This window comes from Kogia breviceps, chromosome 3, assembly GCF_026419965.1.
Source record: "Kogia breviceps isolate mKogBre1 chromosome 3, mKogBre1 haplotype 1, whole genome shotgun sequence".
In the NCBI taxonomy this organism is placed as follows: Eukaryota; Metazoa; Chordata; class Mammalia; order Artiodactyla; family Physeteridae; genus Kogia; species Kogia breviceps.
In genome coordinates this window covers 110039449-110059515 of record NC_081312.1, presented here as the reverse complement: position 1 = coordinate 110059515, position 20067 = coordinate 110039449, and the positions used below count along the sequence as shown (strand labels likewise).

The window sequence follows — 20067 nt, the reverse complement described above, 5'->3', positions numbered from 1 at the left end:
TAAGAAATACTATGTAATACTGTTATGTTTACAAAATGAGATAGGCACTTCTATAAAGTACTTATAGTGGCATGTATGCTTGTGTGGTTCTTTTGCAAAGTAATTTGGGAATATGTATCAAAAGCCTTCAATATTGGCTTAGCAATTCCTCTGTTGGCACATTCATCCTAAGGCAGTAAGTTTAAACATAATGAAAGGACTCTACTCAAAGGTATCCCTAAGAATATTACTTAAATTTTTGTAAAAATGGAAATACTCTAAATGTATCACATTCAGGAAAATGTATTTATAATCTATAGAATACATGTGTATGTATTTGATGGAAAATTAGGAAAAATTTAAAATTGTATTTATAAGTAATTTGTAATAAGGATGAAAATGTTTATGCTATGGTGACAATACGATATATGCATTTGATCAGAGTTATATAAAAGAAACTCTAAACACACAAGCACATAAAAGATTGGAGGAAATTTCCAGATTGTCAGCTTTTAAATGCTGGGTCCATTAGGTGATTTCTTTTCTCCTTTATATAATTTGGCTGAAAATGTGGTTGATGCTAAAGTAGGAGCCTAGAGGTTAAAGTCTTTCATCTACTATGTAGAAGAAACTGTCATACGAATGAATCAGACTGGAAAAGGGATAGAATATAGGGACAAAACCAGAAAGGGATGTGCAGTAAAGTCAGGAAAATGCATATACTTTGAGGCAGGAGGAGAACAGGAGCCTGTCAGGCTTGGAGTAGGAGGTAGACAAGAAAAGTGAGGCCTCCTGAAGCTTTGGTTGGAAGAATCTCTGGAACAGAGCACCACCCATCAGTGAAGCCAGGAGAGGAGGCAACAAGGAAGTTGATGATTAGAGAAGGTTGACCTTCCAGCAACCTCAGCTGAGTCCAGAAAATTAAGAGCTAAGAAGTTTGAAACTGATAAAGTGGGCTATTGAAATGGACAGGAGGAAATGGAAGCCACACTTGCCTTGCTCCAAGAGAAACAAAATCAAACAGAAAAGGCAAATATATAGCTATAGGTGGCATAAGCAGTGGGCTTTTTTCTCACTCTGCACTGGCAGTGGTGGTGGGGTTCAAGGCCGTCTAAGTGGGATGTGCACATCAGGAGGTTAGCACTGGGATTCAAATACAGGAAAGCAGACTGGGTACTTCTCCTCAGCTCTCCTTGATGCCTTTCCTGTGGTTGGAGCAGAGCATCTCAGAGTACACTCCTGCCCTCTGTGCCTCTCCAGCCCTCGGGTGGGGGGGGTCCCTGAGCTATCCCAGGTGTTCCAGGGTCAGTGCACTGTTGCTCTAGATAGACTGACAGGGGATAACTGATAAAAACCATTTTGCTCAGTAAAGCCTTGAGCCAAATCTCCCCTATCTACAATGGAGAAGAAGGGGACCATTAGTTGAAAACTAAATGAGATATTTGGCACTATTCTGTGTTCTAAGCTAAAGACTTCCCCCAAAGTTTTCTCAGGGACAGTTCTCAGCTGAGTATTTAACCTTAGAAGAGTATCCTTGTCATGACCTCATACATAGACTGAAAATCATTCCTCTCCCAAGTTCTCAATGGGTACTGTTAGGCACATGGAGGCAGATTGCATGGTTGTGGACCACCCCTCCATTCTGGACTTTTCAAATGCATGCTGTTGACCCCTGGAAGTCAAAGCAAACTCTTTGTCTGCTGTGTCTGATCTCCATTGTAACTCCTGTCTGTTTACCATAGGTGCCTACCCTCGGCTCTCACTGAGCTTTCGGTTGAAGAGAAACATTGGATACTTCATTCTCCAGACCTACATGCCCTCTATCCTAATTACAATTCTCTCATGGGTGTCCTTCTGGATCAATTATGATGCATCTGCGGCTAGAGTTGCCCTTGGTATGTGCTATTTTTAAATGATACCTAAAATGTAAAGTCACCATATCATTACCATATTAAGGGAGTTCAAAGACTATAGTTCAACTACAATTTTTTGACATCATGACACCAGTCTTGCCCATATAGCCACTTTTTATCTTGAAACACTAATTTCATGCATGATTCTCTTGATGTGTTAATTTAATTATAAGGCTCAAATGTGAATTTTCATGCCCATGAAAGGGAAAATATGCTTGCCGAATATTTGCATAATAAAACTATTTTTGACACTAATTTTAAAGCAAGGATTAACATCGCCTGTTCAAAATTATTCTATGGCCAGAAAGAAGATTGATTAATTGTGCATTCTCTTTTAAGTCAGAAAAATAGTCAAATGTTATACCATATAATTGTAATTACACAAATTAATGAGCATTAATATGTGATGTTAAATTCTCAGTGGTTCCCAAGAACTCTAGTGATCTCTTCTGGCCATTGGTCACTTGACAACTGGATTATTAGTTGACGTACAATATACATTATATGTTCCAGTATGATTTCTAATATCTTTTAATTATTAAGGGAAGGCATATTTTCAGAAACATTATTTTTAACTGAACTAATTATTATGAAACTGCATGGACAAAATAATTATTTAAATACATTTTAGGTAAGTACTGAGCTTTTAGAGCTGAAGAGCAATTGTCCAGTTTATCCCTTCTTTGGGTAGGGTTGAATTTAATTCCTGGGAGTGAAGCCATCAATAATACCTTTCAAAATTGATAGGAAAGAATTACAGCACATCTGCTGGTAAGCCTGCAGAGAAGCATAAGAATTCAGGGATCTGGTTGTCCCTCTTTCTTACTTTTTCTATTTACCATCTCTTCCCAGGAATATAAGTTGCTTAGCATCATGCTTCCGGGAGAATGTGTGTACATGTGCGTAAGTGGACATCTGGTTTAGACGCAAAGACAGGTGACTGACTCGCACTGATTCAAGATTAGATTTCTTTTCTCATGAAATAACATTTAACAGTGACTTAAGAAACTTAGGTAGTTATCTCTAAAGTGTTAGGTGAATGTAAAAACACTTTGAGCAGAATAAGGTATCAAAAAATCAAAAATGCTGTTAATCTATTTCTAATCGGCTTGGTAAAGGAAAAATCTCTCGAAAAAACCTTCAGGATTTTTTACCACCTGCAGAGGTTACCCTGTAACATCAGTCCTTTCTGTAGGTTTTGCCTTTTTTGTTGTTACTAGATTGCTCTTTGTTAAACTATTTTCTCTTCTCACCTGGAAAATTCACAGCTAAAATGAATTTGCTAGGGTAGATCCAAATTTCGTGGAGCTGCTAGCTTATACAACTTCAGGAGCTCTCTTTAAGAAAAAGAATATAAAATACATAAATACAGAATTTCCGGAACCCCTCCTGATCCTGTAAGAGGCCTGTATTAGAGAAGATCAGAAGCTGAAGCTTCATGAGCTTCCAGGGAATCTGCCTCAGAGAATCTGTTATTTTTGAGGTAATTAGAGAAATATGAGTACCAAAGAACCAGAATTATCTGGCATCATCAGAAGTGAGGTGTACTGAAAATGCAAATTTCTCAATTTTCTGGATGATCCAAATGCTATAGCTCCTAAATTGTAAACATCATCTTCCACAATATTAAATAGATAATCTATCTGGAGTGGATTAGAGTCAACATAGCCTCATTACAGCGTATGAAAGTAGATTCCACTTTTTCTTGTCAACCCAGTATTGTTACTATAAACCTCAATCATGCTTCTAGGATGTTTTCATGTTCATGAAAACATGAACATACTTCATGCTTCATGTTTTGCTGGGATAGAGGAGTGGTCTGTCCAGACTGGCTAAGGCGTTACCACTGGAGGTGTGCAGGTTTTGATGGATATCAGAAGTCTGGGAGGCAGAATTGAAGGCATTTGCCAGTGTTGGGGTGGACCTGAGGCCTGGAGGTCGAGAAGGCAGCTGGGACGCCAGATTGACGTCCAGCAGGTCCTGCTCTCAGCGTGGGACCCCAGTCCTCTCACTCCTCTCCCAGCTTCAGCATAAGACATGGTCTCTGAGCCTGGGTCTGCAGGACTTGGGAAGTGACAGCACAGCAGCTCCAATTGGCTAAGGAAAAGTGTATCATCGGGTCATGAACCCTAAATAACAGCAACAACAACAACAATCATTAAGGCTGAAACCTACCAAATACTCAGGTTCTAAGTTCTGTGCAAGGTCATTGGAAAGTGGTTACCTGATCCATGGTGCAGAAGATCCATAGCACAATAGGCAGTGTTATTTTTCCCATTTTACAGAGAACGGAGTGAGGTGAAGAGAAGCTACATAACTGGTGCAAAGTCAGGTAATATTAAGTGTCAGAAGAAAGATTTTAATCCAGTTTGTCTGACTCCAGGGCCCTTAACCACTACAGGTGATTTCTACAGTGTCAATAGACAATACACAGAAGGGTTCTTTGGTCTATTGCATTGTAAAAATGATGGATTTTTTTAAAAGCTCAGCAAGAATTATTATTAACCATTCTTATTAAGGAATCTCTCAGAACCTTTAAGATGCTAATATGCTCAGTGCCTCTTGGAGAGGATATGGCCATGGTTTGGGGGGCTTTAATTGGAGAACTCCCCCTCCCCCAGCTCACGTCATGTGTCTTGTCATGAACTACACCCTTTGAAATGCTTAGAGTGCTGTTTGCCTTCATCCTGAATGGTTGCACAGTGGTGAGTTCTCCCCACTTCTAAATGAGGTCTGAGAGGTGTGGGTCTGCACAGAAGGGTGCTCAGTGAAGACCTCCTTGGCATGTCCCTCCAGCTCAAGACACTGCTGGACCTGGAATTGTCAGGGGTTGTCTCTGCTGAGAAGGGAAACGCTGGTTCTTTACCCAGCTGTGCTGCACAGATGCTCTGTGTGTTTCAGGATCTTATGCTTCTGCCACCCAGGGTCTGACCCCCACATCCGTTGAACTGTTAGTGTTAGAAGCCACCAGACTACAAAGTTGGGAGTTGTAATTACATGGTCTTCCTCAAAAATCCCGAAGTCCACTTATCAGTGAATAATAGTATTGGTCCTTCTGAAAATGAAAAATTACACTAAAATAATTTAAGCCACATTATTTGGGTCACAAAGAAGAAAAATTAAATATATTTTTTGATTAAATGATAAAATTTTATTTTTACTTCACAACCATCTTTATAAATGCAGTTTTTCAAGCATAATATTTCCTTAATATAAGTGAGAAATAATTTGAGGCTGATAGTTAGCAAGACTTAACAGCTTGGTAAATGTATGAAGAACACAGAAGGCACCACTCAGTCTCCCATTCTGCCATTGGATGGGGTCCTCTTTAGAGATCAGAAGTTCAAAGCGAGGCTGCCAGATCTGGGTCTCCTGCCAAGAAACTGGAGGCTACCAGAAAATGTATTTTTCTGTGATACTGATAACAATAACATCTGTTGTCGCAAGTGTTAATGCCAGTTACCAGTAGCCCATCACCGTGGTGTTTAGACTTCACAACACCTTTAGACAAGAGTTGTGGACCTATCAAGCTCATTCAGGTCCTGCTGCCGGGACGTGGTGGAGTGGGACTTTTGGCCTGGGCCATGTGGTTCTACTATCCAGGCCGTGAACCACTGCATCCACCACTCTCCACAGTTACCTTGATAGGAAGGAAAACGATACAAAGAATTAGAGAATGCATGGCCTTTCAAGCTAAGAGGTCATGTGATCCCAAGCTGGAAAGCCAGGGAACACTCACCACAAAACCTTACTCTTAAGGGACTCCTTGAGCTGGCACTGATGGGCCTGGAGCCAGCATCCTTGCCCATTTTCCTCGCCTTTGCCAGGCTGAGTGCTCGTTGACATGTGCTGGCTGTCCCTGTTTTGTGTTACTTTAGCCCATTTTCTGGGGACATCTACTGAGGCCTGTGTTATACACATCCATTCAGAATAGTCAGCTGGAGAGCCAAAGCAACGACTAAAGCAGAGCACTTTCCAAAGTCCATTTAGAAAGAAAAAAATAAGTTGTGGCAACAATACAAAATTTTTGAATAATAGTGAGAACACCTAATTTTGTAGCATCTGCATGGTGTTTTTGCACTTCTTTGTAAACTGTAATTATCCCATTGCCATTTTCAAATTTTAAAAGTCCCCAGGTACACCTGAATTTTATGTTAAAGGGGAGTCTTAAAATATCCTGACATCTTTGACTTCCATATATTCATCATCAGCTCTGGTTTGCAGTCAGACATGAAAATAGGCTCTCTGCTCCTCGGTTCCCTCGTCTCCTGCTAACAGCAGCTCAGCATGTGTGAGGTGGAAGCCTGGGCTCTCTTCCGTCTTCTCCAGGTGGTCACTAGTGAGGGGAGCCCTACACTCTGGCACTCATCCAAGGATGGGATGGGAGTCCAGAGGGCATCAGACTAAGACGCTTAACAAACCCAGCCCCTTCCCCAGAGAGTTGAGTGGGGGTCCAGTGGGGTCAGAGAAGTGGTCTGGTGGGACGATGTGTCTGGGTGGTCAGCTTTTTGGGCTTGCACCACCTGCTGGTCTAGGGGACATCATTGGTTTTCTGGGTTACTGCGGCTGAAGGACCATGGCTGAGGCTCTCACCTTGCAAGTCTCCTTGAGAGAAGTCCTCATGTGGCAACGACCCTCTCCTTTGGGTCCTGGAACACACATGAGTAATCACATTCCTTGGTACCAGTCACATGGGTAGAAAAGAGTTGGCTCTTTGGAGCTGCCTTACTTTTCTGAGGCTTCTTAATATTTCAAAAGTACTGTTTCAAAGAGAGCAAGTCAGCCACAGTAACGCCCGTGCCACTGAGAAGTGAGTAATGCAGTTCATTCCCACACATGTAGCTTCATTCAGCTCAGCAGCTCTGGTCATGTCACGAGCCAATGGGTCCCCTTCTCTCTGTGGCTTCAAATCATCCCATATGGAAACTTTGTACACCAAGAACATGCCCACTGCTATGGGAGAATTACAAAATATGGTCCTTACATGTTTTTAGAGACTAAACTTAGCTCCTTTAGGGGAAAATGGTATTATTCACCTGATAGTATCTAAAGAATTCAAAATAATGACATTTAACCAAAAAAAAAAAACCCAACAGAGATCTGGTCACTTGCCCCAGAGCATGGTAAGATACTATACTTTGGGTAAAATCATTAGCCCTTGCCCACAGTCAGCATGTGCTGCACAGCTTATTAGCCTCTTTCTTAGCTGGGGCGAGAAGTTGCTATGTGAGGTAATCTGTTCTCCGGAGCTACACTCGAACATTCCCTCTCTTTGAGCTCAGAACTGGTTCCCGTCCTTAGCAGCTTTAAGTCATTGCCTCATTCCCTTTGCTTTAACGCCTTGTGCTAAGAATCATTTTCTTCACCAGCGGCCACAGATGGCCTTCCTAGATTCCCCAGGTTCATTCTTCTTCCTAGAAGCTTCTCACCCAGACACTTAGTGTTTTATGATAAATTCCGGGTTTATTTTCATTTCTTCCAGCTTTCATGCAGGGCAGCCTCTGCCTTGTCCCCGACCCCTCTCCATCCACCTCCATCTACGGGCCAGGTGCAGTGGGAGGCACCTCCCAGGTGGGGCGGGGAGGGAAGAAGTGTTAACTCCCCAGCCGGAGGTGTGACCTGCCGCCCAAACTGTGTGTTCTATATTCTGTTGTGTTTCGATCACCCAACAATATTCAACCATGATTTTCAACTACTTCACATTGTTTGAGAAAATAAAGCAGGAAAGTGGAAAGTGAGGAACTGAGCAGTGGACCTGCAGCCTCTCACGCTCCCGCTTCTTTTACAGGGATCACCACTGTGCTGACCATGACGACCATCAACACACATCTTCGGGAGACGTTGCCCAAAATCCCCTATGTCAAAGCCATTGACATGTACCTCATGGGCTGCTTTGTCTTTGTGTTTCTGGCCCTTCTGGAGTATGCCTTTGTCAACTACATTTTCTTTGGAAGAGGCCCTCAAAGGCAGAAGAAGCTTGCGGAAAAGACCGCCAAGGCAAAGAATGACCGTTCAAAGGGTGACAGCAACCGGGTAGGCCTCTCGGCCTCGGCCGCCCCCACTCTGCCTTTCCCAGACCCACAGACCCCGTGGCATCATGGCCTTTGAGTAGGAGTGATGCAGGCTTGTTGATCGTAGCCTGAAAGGTGACGTCTGCAAGTCACTGAATTTTATAGAAAAGCAAAATTGGTGCAGAAGTTGGAGAAGCCAAAAGCTTCCCAGTTTCCTGTGAAAAGAAACGGAAAGATATCGGAATGAATGGATCTCTGGAGTGTGGGGCCCGAACTTGACAGGCAAAAGCATTTTCAACAATGCTGCAGTTTTCCTTCAGTGGTCAGATTACAAATGTGATAGCCAGCGTGCTGCTATTCTTTGCATGGGGTGGACAGCCCCCTCTCTCATCTGCCCTGGTTCAGGGTCCCTAGTGCAGGGCAGGAGCAGTGCATTGTCCCAGGGGTCTCGTGCATCTGTCCTGGCCCAGCCCTGCTGTCTGTGTTCTGCAAAATGCCAGATAAGCAGCCCAGGACAGCAAGGGCCAATCAGGGAGCTGCTCTAGGACCCGTGGGCTCTGAACCCAGAGAGAGGGCACCAATCAGGTCCCTCTCCAGCCCTCCTCATCTCACACTTAGATCCTTCCAATTACAAACTTTGCAGTTAGATGTCATTTCAGTTTATTTTTTTAATAAAAGCAATGTTATTGCAATTATAAATACTATTTTAGTGAAAGCACATTGTCATTTCTATAAAATTTTTATCTTTATCCTTTTACCCCTTGCATCCCTTCAAGTCCTCAAAAATATACCTCCACCCATTTACATACTGGACTTGTTCCTATATTTCTTTACTTTTAAATTCTTCTTACTAAACTTACTTATTTCTCAAGCTTGTGAGGTTTCCTTGTTCTTTCTGGCGCTCTTGGTGCATTGCCGGCCCAAGCTGCTCATAGGGATGCAGAAGCTCCCTGGAGGAGTGCTGTGCCCGTGGCCTACCAGTGGCCCAGAATAGGTCCCCAGATGTTCATGAATGAGTGAAGGTAAATGACTGTAAATGGCTCCTGTCCTTTCAGCAACACATAAATAGATTTGGTCAGAGAAACTAGGATCTGTGAATAAAATCAGGCTTCCACAGGGAACATGACCCTGAATTTCTTACTGGAAAGTATACTTAGCACCATACTGGTGTGTTTCTAAATTAGTCCATATCCTATATATATTATGCATACACAATATACTTTGGTAATACTGTTTCCAAGGAAACTAGAATTCATCACATCATTATTTTTTCCATTACACAGACACGCAGACACATACAATGCTGTTTTTCCAAATTCCCTCATAATTTAAACAGATTTAAATTTTATTTCCTTTCTTCTAAATGACGCTCTTCAGAAAGGTTAAATTGTTTTGCTACAGAAATATCTTTTTGAGTGTGAAGCTTAAAATTTAAAACAGAAAGAAACAAAATCCCCCAAATCTCTAAATCCACAGATGAAATTAAGCAGAATGTAGAAATAATATATTATAAATCAGATGCAGAGGAAAATTCATGAGTCCATTTTTACTGTTTGCTTTTCTGAAAATTTGTTTCTGTTTTCCCAGCAGTTTTCTTAAAGCCTTTGCATTAAGGCTTTAAAAAATCTGTAATTATAGACATCAGCTCATACATACAAATGCATGTATGCTAGTTTTAAATGCATATTTGATGCTCTTAAAGGTAAACATTAAAAGCTATTGCTGACTAGATGGCAAACAGGCACATGAAAAGATGCTCAACATCACTAATTATTAGAGAAACACAAATCAAAACTATGAGTTATCACCTCATACTGGTCAGAATGGCCATCATCAAAAAATCTACAAACAACAAATGCTGGAGAGGGTGTGGAGAAAAGGGAACCCTCCTACACTGTTAGTGGGAATGTAAATTGGTACAGCCACTATGATGAACAGTATGGAGGTTCCTTAAGAAACAAAAAATAGAGTTACCATATGATTCTGCAATCCCACTCCTGGGCATATATTTGGAAAAGATGAAAACTCTATTTCGAAAAGATACATGCACCCAAGTGTTCATAGCAGCTATATTCACAATGGCCAAAACATGGAAACAACCCAAGTGCCCGTCGACAGATGAATGAATAAAGATGTGGTACATATATACAATGCAATATTACTCAGCCATAAAAAAGAATGAAATAATGCCATTTGCAGCAACATGGATGGACCCAAGAGTATCATACTAAGTGAAGTAAATCAAATAGAGAAAGACAAATATCATATCATTTATATGTGGAATCTAAAAAAAAAAAGGATGATAAAATGATTTTATTTCCAAAACAGAAATAGACTCACAAACATAGAAAAGAAACTTACGGATACCAAAGGGGAAAGTGGGGGAAGGGATAAATCGGGAATTTGGTATTAAAAAATACACACTAATATATGTAAAATAGATAAACCACCAGGAACCTGTATAGCACAGGGAACTATATTCAATAACTTGTAATAACATATAATGGAAAAGAGTGTATGTGTATACATATATATGTGTATATATATGTAAAACTGAATCACTTCACTATACAATGGAAACATTGTAAATCAACTATAGTTCAATTTTAAAAAATTGTTGCTGACCACACCTAAGAATTTAGTGATAATTTTAAAGTAGAAATGCACCTCCCAAAAGTTCATATCACATGATCTGAATGAATTAAAAGAAAGTAAAAAATAAAAAAAGTAATGCAAAACAGAAATGGCACTATGCACAGGCCAACAGTTTCAAGAGTCCTTTGTAATTATAATTTTTCACTCATTCATTTTCAGTGATATCTCTTGGGATTGTTTATCAGTGTGGCCAGCAATGGCCTCAAGGAGCCCCTCTGTCATAGTTGGGAGCCAAGAGGCTCGGGGGCTGAAGCTTTCCTTGGACTGATGGACACTGGGTGACAGCAAGGACTTGTACTGTCATTGTCTTTGCTTGTGTCCTGTTAGAGATCTCAGGGTGGTGTCCTCAGGGGCTCTGCAGGCCACCAACATGACCATGACGCTATTGAACCTAATGTCAGACCATGAGATTTTCCTTAAATTTAGTGATTGAACTCTATTTTAACTTAGTGGCAGTGTTCACATAGTCACTTAGTTTCTCCTCAGACCAGTGGTACAATGAAAATCCTGACCTTAATTTATTTGTGTTTAACCTCTGTTTGTTCCTGAGTTATTTCTATACCCAAGAGTTAGTCTTTGGTTGTAATGCATGTATTATGGTTACAAGCCTTGTGATATTTTGCAAGTTGACCAAATGGTATTTAAATTTCATGAAGTGGCAGAAAGTCTTGCCAAGGAATCAGAGCTGCAGGCTTGACATCATTCCTCTTACTAAAGAGCAAGATTTCATTTCTCACATGATAAATAGTTCCTTATTTTCCTGAAACTAGAGTATTTTACTTATTTTGAAGATTGAAGGTAAGTAGAGAACGAGCTGTCAACAGTGTGCCAATGTGGTGACAGATTCTTGGAAAAAATGAAAATCCCTCTAGGATACATTCCACATGAGATGTTTTTCGTCTCTGAATGTTTCTGCCTGTCCAGGTTATGGAGCAGGAAGAAAAACTACATTGAAATCAATGAATCTAATTATAGTAGATATGAGACAAACTCCTCAAAATAAGTAGTATTCATGAAATGCTTCAGAAATTACAAGTCATCACTGTCATTCTAAACAGGACATTTTTACAATCCCATCTGTTTTAAGATATAAATTCTAGATGATAGGAAAAGATTAGCATCTCTTCTGGAAATATTTGTTTAAATGTTTGATTTCTAAGATTTAATAGATTTTAGTAACCCTTTAATTCTTGCAGAAAAAAATATACCTTCTAGTAGTTTCAGTGTAAATTTTCTACACACTGGTTCACGTTTAAATGAAAACTATGCAAATGTAAAACTATGTCAAAAGCAGCCAAACTAATTTACTCTAAGCTCGTATTAATTCCATGTATGTGTTCAAGTTCCTTTTGACATGATTGTTCCATTGTATCTGTTCACCCCACTCTGAAATGGAGCGATGCAACCATATTGGTTCTCAAACAGCTTTGAGGAAGCCACAGGTGTCAGAGCACCCAGGCACACCAACTTTGTAAACATTGACAATATCGGGTTCGACTTCCCTCAGGGTGGGTTTCCTTCACTGGAATCCAAGAGTGCAGACTTAGACCCACCCTCCGAAGTTCTTTTCCAAATGCACAAAACTGGCCACAAGAGATAAGGGAAGGCAGTATACTGATTCATACAGATTTGTCATTAAATCTTGAAAAATCAACTCAACATCCAGTTGACCTTACTTCTTATGTTTTTTTTCACTCTCCCTGTGGGCTTCCTGAAATCACCATACACCTTATTATCTCTTTGCCTTTGATTCCCTCTTCCTAGAATCCATCTTTTTTGTCCACATCTTCCCCTCCTTCAAGACCTAACTCAGATGCTCTTCTCTATGATGTTTTCCTGATTTTGTCTACCACTTGTTCCCATCCTGCCTCTGACAATCCCCACTCCAAGCACGTGGTCTTGTCCCTCTTCTAACCTCCAGGGCACATGCTGTATGCTTTGGAAATAGATAGCAGGTCACATTTCATGTGGCCACTGTGCCCTCTGTCCTAGACAGCGTCCCATTCTTTGCATCTACCAAAAGGTGCACACTGGGGCTGGATGTGCTAAGGGCTCAGGGAATGTGTGTCCATGAATGAGTAGTATTTGTCATCTGTTTGGTTCCACTGAAGCCACGTGTTTTCTCACTCTTCTAGTGGGAAGGGGGGGATGGTTCATAAATGTACCTTTTTTTTCTAATTAGAACTACATCTTTTTTTAAAAAAATTTATTGATGTATAGTTGATTTACAATGTCGTGTAAGTTTCAGGTATACTGTACAGTGATTCAGTTATACATGCATATATGAATGTATATATACATAAGAATTTTTTCCAGATTCTTTTCCCTTATAGGTTATTACTTCACGCTACTATATATAAAATATATAAACATACCTTTAAAGCCAGGTGAAATTCTGCATCATTAAAACCATCAAAGTTCTACCTAATAAACATATCACAAAATACTCCTTTCCTTCTTTAAGAATAGACATTCCTTTATTGGTATTTTATTCTACAAAGTCATTCATCATAATCCCCTAGATTTTGATAAAAGAAATTTGCATATGGCATTTTTGATAACTAGAAAATAGATGGAATTGTTGGCATGTATTTTAAAATGTGCTTTAAGGGCAATAGGCAGTACCTTCTAAAATGCATTTGCTGATTATTTGAAGCTCTCACCTGCTCTACCCCTTGAGGGCAAGGACCTTCTCTTACTCCTCCATGCATCTCAGTAAAGGACAGCTAATCTGACCCATCACCCTCACCTCCTTGTTGCCTTAGTGCCAACTGCCCACAACTTCCAAAGCAGGTCCAGATCACCCCCTTCTTAGGGAGGGTGGTGACTTCCAGTGGCCCCAGCACACCCCCAGTTCCTAGGTGGTTTCTACGGAGGACATGCTACTGCCCAGTCTCTTGCTGGCCTTTCCTTTGCTGTCTCCTCCTGTTTCAACCACACCTTCATTTACCTGTTGGGCTGCTTCTCCCACATGACTCAACTCCAAACCACTGGATGGATGCCTCATTGATCCCCTAAACAGGAAAATAGACTTTTTTGTTGTAAGGATTTTACTGCCAATCATTCCAGGGAGAGATGGTGGAAAGAACAGATATAGAACACAAGTCCTTATAAAGGTCTACTATTCCTGGTACTTTTGAGATACAAGCCCCATTAGAATTTTTACCTCCATTTTAGAATAAAACAATAATAAAACTTTAATTTTCTTCTGGCAGAGCTCTGCTCCTTCCCCAATAATGGGTCTCCATGAAAAGCCTTCTCCCTAGTATGTATGGTATTATCTTGGTCTATTCGTGTCTCCCGGCACCCCCAGGTGGGCTGTCTTCCATTCTCAGGAGGCCATAGACCACAGTCCATCCCACCTTGGCCCTTCTCACTCATCACACATGAACACTGAGCCCAACCCAGGCTAACATGGGCCAGCTGCTGCACCCTGAGTCCACATGGCAAGTATTTCTTCAGGGAGCTCAGGAAGGGCCGGGAGGCCAGGTGGGAGCAAGGTGAGTAACTCTCTCTCCACTCCTTTCCCACCTTCTTAACTGCAGAGATGCAGAAATGACCAGGTGGTGGTGAAGCATCTCTGAGTGTCCTGCGTGGCCTAGAGGAAATACTGGGATGGGTTGCAGCAGCTGGTGGGGAGCAGTTACTCACCACCTCCTGGCATTTCACTCCCAGACTGCCCTCAAGGAACAGAGACCAGTGCAGTGCACACCAACTTGGGCCTGTCTCTTCACTTTCTCCCTTCAAATCCATCTTTTATTCTTTATTCTGCCACTTAAGTTGGGTTTCAGAAATGTGTCACTATTTCACTTAGAAATCACTTTTATTTCTCATTACCTAAAGGGTAAAGGTGAAATTCCTTTAATGGCTTGACTCTCATCTGCTTCCCATTCACCACCAGGTTTTCTTTCCTGTAATGATAAGGTGATAGGTAGATGATGACAGGGAAGAGAATGACAGTCACCTCCTCTATCTCCAGCTGAGTATGGGCCAGGAGTTGAGCGTGTGCATCCATTCTCTCCAGGACTTGAGTCCCACTCAACTAGTTTGCCCTTCTCAAAACACTTCAGCCAGTCCTCAAGGCTTTGTCTGTATGTTTTTCTGGCTTTTTGCCTGAGAAATTTCTACTCATTCTTGAGGCCCAGTTCAAATTCATCACCCCTCTGAAATCTTCCCTTTTCTGTCCTGTAGTAGTTTTGATTACAGCCATACAAACTTAACACTTAAAACAACACCCAAATGTTATCCCACAGTTGGGTCAGTCAGAAGTCTGGGTATAGTGGGGCCAGCTCAGTGGGTACCATGTTTCCTTGTGGTTGTAGGACTGAGGTCCCCATTGCCTTGCTGGCTGTTGGCCAGGGCCCATCTTTTCTCCTAGAGGCTGCCCCTTTCTTCTCAGGCCTTCCCTGAAGTTCTCTCAATCAAGGGTGAATCCAGTCCTCACGCTTCAAATTCCTCTGGCTTTCAATTTCTGCCACATCTTTCTGACGTTCTCTTCTGCTTCGAGCTGGAGAAAATTCTTTGCTTTTAAGGTCTCTTGTGATTAGATTGGGTCCACTTGGATAATCTAGGCTACTCTCTCTATTTTAAAGTCCATGACCTTAATTATGTTTGCAAAGTCCCTTTTGCTTAACATACTCAAAGGTCTTGGGAGAAAGGGGTGACATCCTGATGATCACACCTTTCCTTCCCCAAGTGTAATTGAATGGTATTCTCAAACCATGGTAGAGGAGGGGGGAACCTCTGAGTCTTTTTTGGTGCCTTTGTGCCAGAGCCTGAGTGGTCCCAGGATGTTGGCAGCCCTTCCTGTGTCTAGACAACCTTGATGTCTGGGGCCATCCTACCTGTGGTCCTAACACCATTCAGAGATCTGCACAGGCCCCTACTCTTCATGTTGGGAGTCTTCTCTCCCAACCTCATCTCCTGTACATCTACCTTAAGGCCTAGCCTCAGGCATGCTCCATGAAAGTTTAGTGGCAGACCAATAAGTAAAATGGACCATTGGTGTCATCATGAAAGGTCTGAAGCTGTATTTAGCACAGAATAAAATGTTATTTTAAAGTTTGGCTCCAATGTAAGAAGGGACTTTAGCCTATCTTAAATATAGCTCTTGAAAAGGAGGTCTCCTGCCAGGAGCAGGATTGAGTGAGGAGATCATATTTGGGTGGGGGTCTTTATCTAATCCACCAAGGTCATCAGGTGTGTCCATTCATCACAGTACTCATTTCTTTCTTCGTGGTAATTTGGATATTTTTGTACCATCAGAAAAGGGGACAAATCGGCTTCCAAAGAAGAATGGGAGAGTATAGTTTCTATCCAGTGTATAGTTGTGAAAAATGGTTATAATACCTGTTAACATCTTGAAAGACATTTGTACTTTAATCTTGTCTTCAATAAGGACTTGTACCCATAATGTGGAATTTCAATTTGAAAAGGGCCCCCTTATTTTATCTAATTTTCTACATGGGAATTTTTAAATCAAGGAAATCAAAACTCTAACCCAGGCCTTCCCTGGTGGCGCAGTGGTTGAGAATCTGCCTGCCGATGCAGGGGACACGGGTTCATACCCCGGTCCGGGAAGATCCCACATGCCATGGAGTGGCTGGGCCCATAAGCCATGGCCACTGAGCCTGCACGCCCAGAGCCTGTGCTCCGCAACGGGAGAGGCCACAACGGTGAGAGGCCCACATACCACAGACACACACACACACAAACAAACAAACAAACAAAAAACCCCTCTAACCTGAAGTTAAGCCCACAAAATGACACTTTCCACTAAAATAGAGTGCTGGCTTTGACAGATGTGCAATTTCTCATACTATATGTGACATGACTGCATGATGTAAGTCTGTCCTGGGTTTGTATGTAGAAATTAGACTTATTGGCATGCTATGCTAGCTGTCTAATAATGTGTGTTTTCTTCCAATTAGGTGGATGCTCATGGAAATATTCTGTTAACATCGCTAGAGGTTCACAATGAAATGAATGAGGTCACAGGTGGCATTGGTGATACCAGGAATTCAGCAATATCCTTTGACAACTCAGGAATCCAGTACAGGAAACAGAGCATGCCTCGGGAAGGGCATGGGCGACACATGGGGGACAGAAGCATCCCGCACAAGAAGACCCATCTACGGAGGAGGTCTTCACAGCTCAAAATTAAAATCCCTGATCTAACCGATGTGAATGCCATAGACAGATGGTCCCGGATCGTGTTTCCATTCACTTTTTCTCTTTTCAACTTAATTTACTGGCTGTACTATGTTAACTGAGTGACTGTACTTGATTTTTCAAAGACTTCATTTAACACTGAGTGAAATATTACTCTGCCTGTCAAGTTTTTATACCTGTACACACACAGACACACACACACAGACACACATATATACATACGCAATTGTATATATATGTGAACTTTCTCAGCATATATATAAAATACACGTGTATATGAGGATGTATGTGTATATGTTTATACACACAGGTGTAAGTACCCATGTGTATGTCAAACAAATACACATACATATATACATTTTGCAGCTATGGACAATTTAACACAGGATGCATATTAAAGAAAGTCATAGTTTTTTCTTTTTTAATTGAAAGGGACAAGCATCGTCTAAATATTATGCCTTGAGAATGAGGGCGTGAAACACAATATCATCCCAAAATGTGTCTTTTACTATCATTAGTTAGATGTTTTAGTTTAAAAATCAGAAAGAAACTTAGTTATTCTTCGAAAACTCATACAATGGTATTGCTAGTTTAAAACCAGTCACACTTCATACCCTCTCTTTCAGTTTATTAAGTGAAGGCTTTTCGGCTTTCTCAGTAATGGGATTTGTTTTTGTGGGGCAGACTTTTTCTGTACTGGTTCCGTGGGTGGGGTGAGCCTCTGGTATGCGCTCACCTGTTTCTTAAACATAGGTAGAGCCCACATTGATGTCTGCACGTCCATCTTTTGAAAGCCCATCAGGGATGGATGGCATCTCATTGTAAGTACTCTGCTGTACAGTGTATTTCTCTGCTCACTTGGAGTGGATCCAGCTTCCGCATCATGTGGGACACGGCAGCACATTTTGGCAAAGTTGAGTTGACATTTTAATCAGTGAACACGTGCTCTACATCTCTTATGGATTTCTAGGCCTGGTATCTAACGGAAAGCTTAGACGTCTCAGGTTATTTGTTACTCTAAGGTAAAACCATCTAGGATGATTTTCCCCCTTGTCTTTAAGTTATCAATCACTCATAACATTGTATGTTAATATCAAATATATTTGCATAATATGCATATATATGTATATTTACCAAGATTTTCTTTCTTACGCTCGCTATCATGGCAGCATGCGATGTCATATTTTCTTTCTGTGATGTAACTACTTTCTGTTCTCTAGAATTAAGATCAAAACAAAAACATTTCTGTTCAATTTCAGAAACCAAGAAACATCCTCATGCCTTTATTTCTATATCTGACATATTTCACAAGCACATCCAACTACTCCTAGTGTAACTAGGATGCTGCAGGAACATGACCAGTCCACACCATGCATCACCCAGGGACCCATGACCGTTCTCTTGAGGCAAAGGAGAGCAACATGACAACAAACACAGTCACTTTTGGTTCCTTCTGATCCACAGCCTCATCAGTATTTGGACTTTTTAAAGCTCGTAGAAACAAGACAAGGTGCACCGGTTTCATAGATGCAACCTTAACTTACTATTTAGATGAGATCTTTCTAAAGAAAAAAAAAGAGATGATATATTTTTTGTAAACAATATTTCTATCACAGGCATCCATAAACTGAAATGACTACAGTTGTGCAAACAGATGTCACAGTGAAGTTAAGCATTTGGAGAAACAAAAAAGCAAAATATTCAGGAAAGAACTGCTAAATTAATACTTTATCCCCAAATGCCACATATGCCTCACCCTCTCTGTTCTGTCCAAAACCAATGACCAGAGTCTTGCCCAGTATTCTCAGAGCTGACCCCAGTTTTCCCCACTGGTAGGGGCACCACCCTCCTTGCGGGTGTATGTGCTGTGGGCTATCCCCAGGAGCTGACCACTACTTGAATTACCTTGGTGGCTGATGACAACCTTTAATTTGTAAGAGTTTGTAACAGGTCAAACCCACCATCAGGTAATACACAGACCACAAAGTCTCATGCTAGAAGCAGTGACCAATTTTTATACCCTTTCCCCTCTTTCATTCTTATCCTTCTTCAGCATCTTCTCCCAACCTCTGCTCTCTGGTTTTACTTTTATCTGGAGACTAGCCAGTGACTTCTTGTTCCTTGGCTTTTTTCTGACAATTTTTTTTTCATGGGTAACAATGGGGGAACCCTAAAAGTTAAACAGATTGGGAAAAACCTTGTAAGTGGCCTTATCATTGTTAACATGTTAAAGAAAAAAAAAAAAAAAAGGACATTGTAAAGACCTTATCCCTTTCAATACTTCAGGTATCTTCTTCTGTATCAGTGATTCAAGGAGTGAGCTCCACATGCAGAAGAGGGACCCCAAAATGCAAATGAACATGGACAAAAGTGTCAACGGTTGATTTAAATGTACAATTTATATATTCAGAACTGTGACATTAATTCTTTCTGGGAGAAAAGTGATTCAAAATGTTTTTGATGCATAGTTGAGGTACCCAACTGTCAAAAGCAGAGACCCCATGGGGCTCAGAAGAACTGCAGTCTACGTCCCAAGATTTTCTGGATATAAATTTGCATGGTATAGTCATAATAGCTTTTGAGCTTTTTATATGCATTTGGCACCGAGACTGGGATCCACAACTTTGTAGACACTGCAATGACGTTAAACATAATAGCTATACTATAGTGTTTGTAACTACACACACACACGTGCACACACACAATTACATACATATATTCTGTAAAAAAAAAAAAAAACCTTTTTGAGATCCTTGGGTATGTGTTTGCTTTACTCCATTTTAGAAGAAAATTACTCTTCTTCTAATAAAATTATTTTATAGCTTCTCCATTTTTAAAAGCTGTGAGAAATGTTGAGAAGCAGAACTCTGTGCTGCCAGAAGAGAGTCGAGGTTGGCTCTCTGTTCTATTACGATGCCCTTTCATTACTGCACAGTAGTTCCTGGAGCCAGTGAGTGTGGTATACTGATGAATCTGAACGTGGACCCCTGGCATAATGTGAGGTGGTTGTTACCCTTGTCCAGACCTCTTGAGTAAGGAGAGAAAAGTTGAAATTGGAATCTAATGGTATCTCTTTCTCAACAACTGAACGTAATAAAAAGTTGATTTTCTACATAGCCCTGTCTTTCCAAAATGCTTCACAGGGGCTCAAAGCATACAGAAGAATCTTGTTATGAGTTTATTACCCATATTCAAATATAAGTATATTCAAGACAATCCCAGAGCCCTACTACATAAAATCCCGACAGAGAAAGATGGATAACACGGAGTAATCTTTAAAACAAGTATTGTTCTTGTTCACCAGCTCCAGGACTGTAGGGGGTTTCACTGTCTATACC

The 20067-nt window shown here is 41.0% G+C and overlaps 1 protein-coding gene across 2 annotated transcripts in view; it reads left to right on the top strand.

The window, feature by feature from the left end:
• Positions 1-19437, top strand: part of GABRB3 (gamma-aminobutyric acid type A receptor subunit beta3) — a 236037-nt gene extending 216600 nt beyond the window's left edge. For both annotated transcript variants that reach the window (XM_059056933.2, XM_059056932.2), the window contains exons 7-9: positions 1722-1874; positions 7681-7925; positions 16489-19437. In XM_059056933.2, the coding sequence (XP_058912916.1) occupies positions 1722-1874; positions 7681-7925; positions 16489-16830 (740 nt within the window). In that variant the 3' untranslated portion in view covers positions 16831-19437. The remainder of the gene's footprint in view (positions 1-1721; positions 1875-7680; positions 7926-16488) is intronic.
• The last annotated feature ends 630 nt before the right edge of the window (positions 19438-20067 follow it).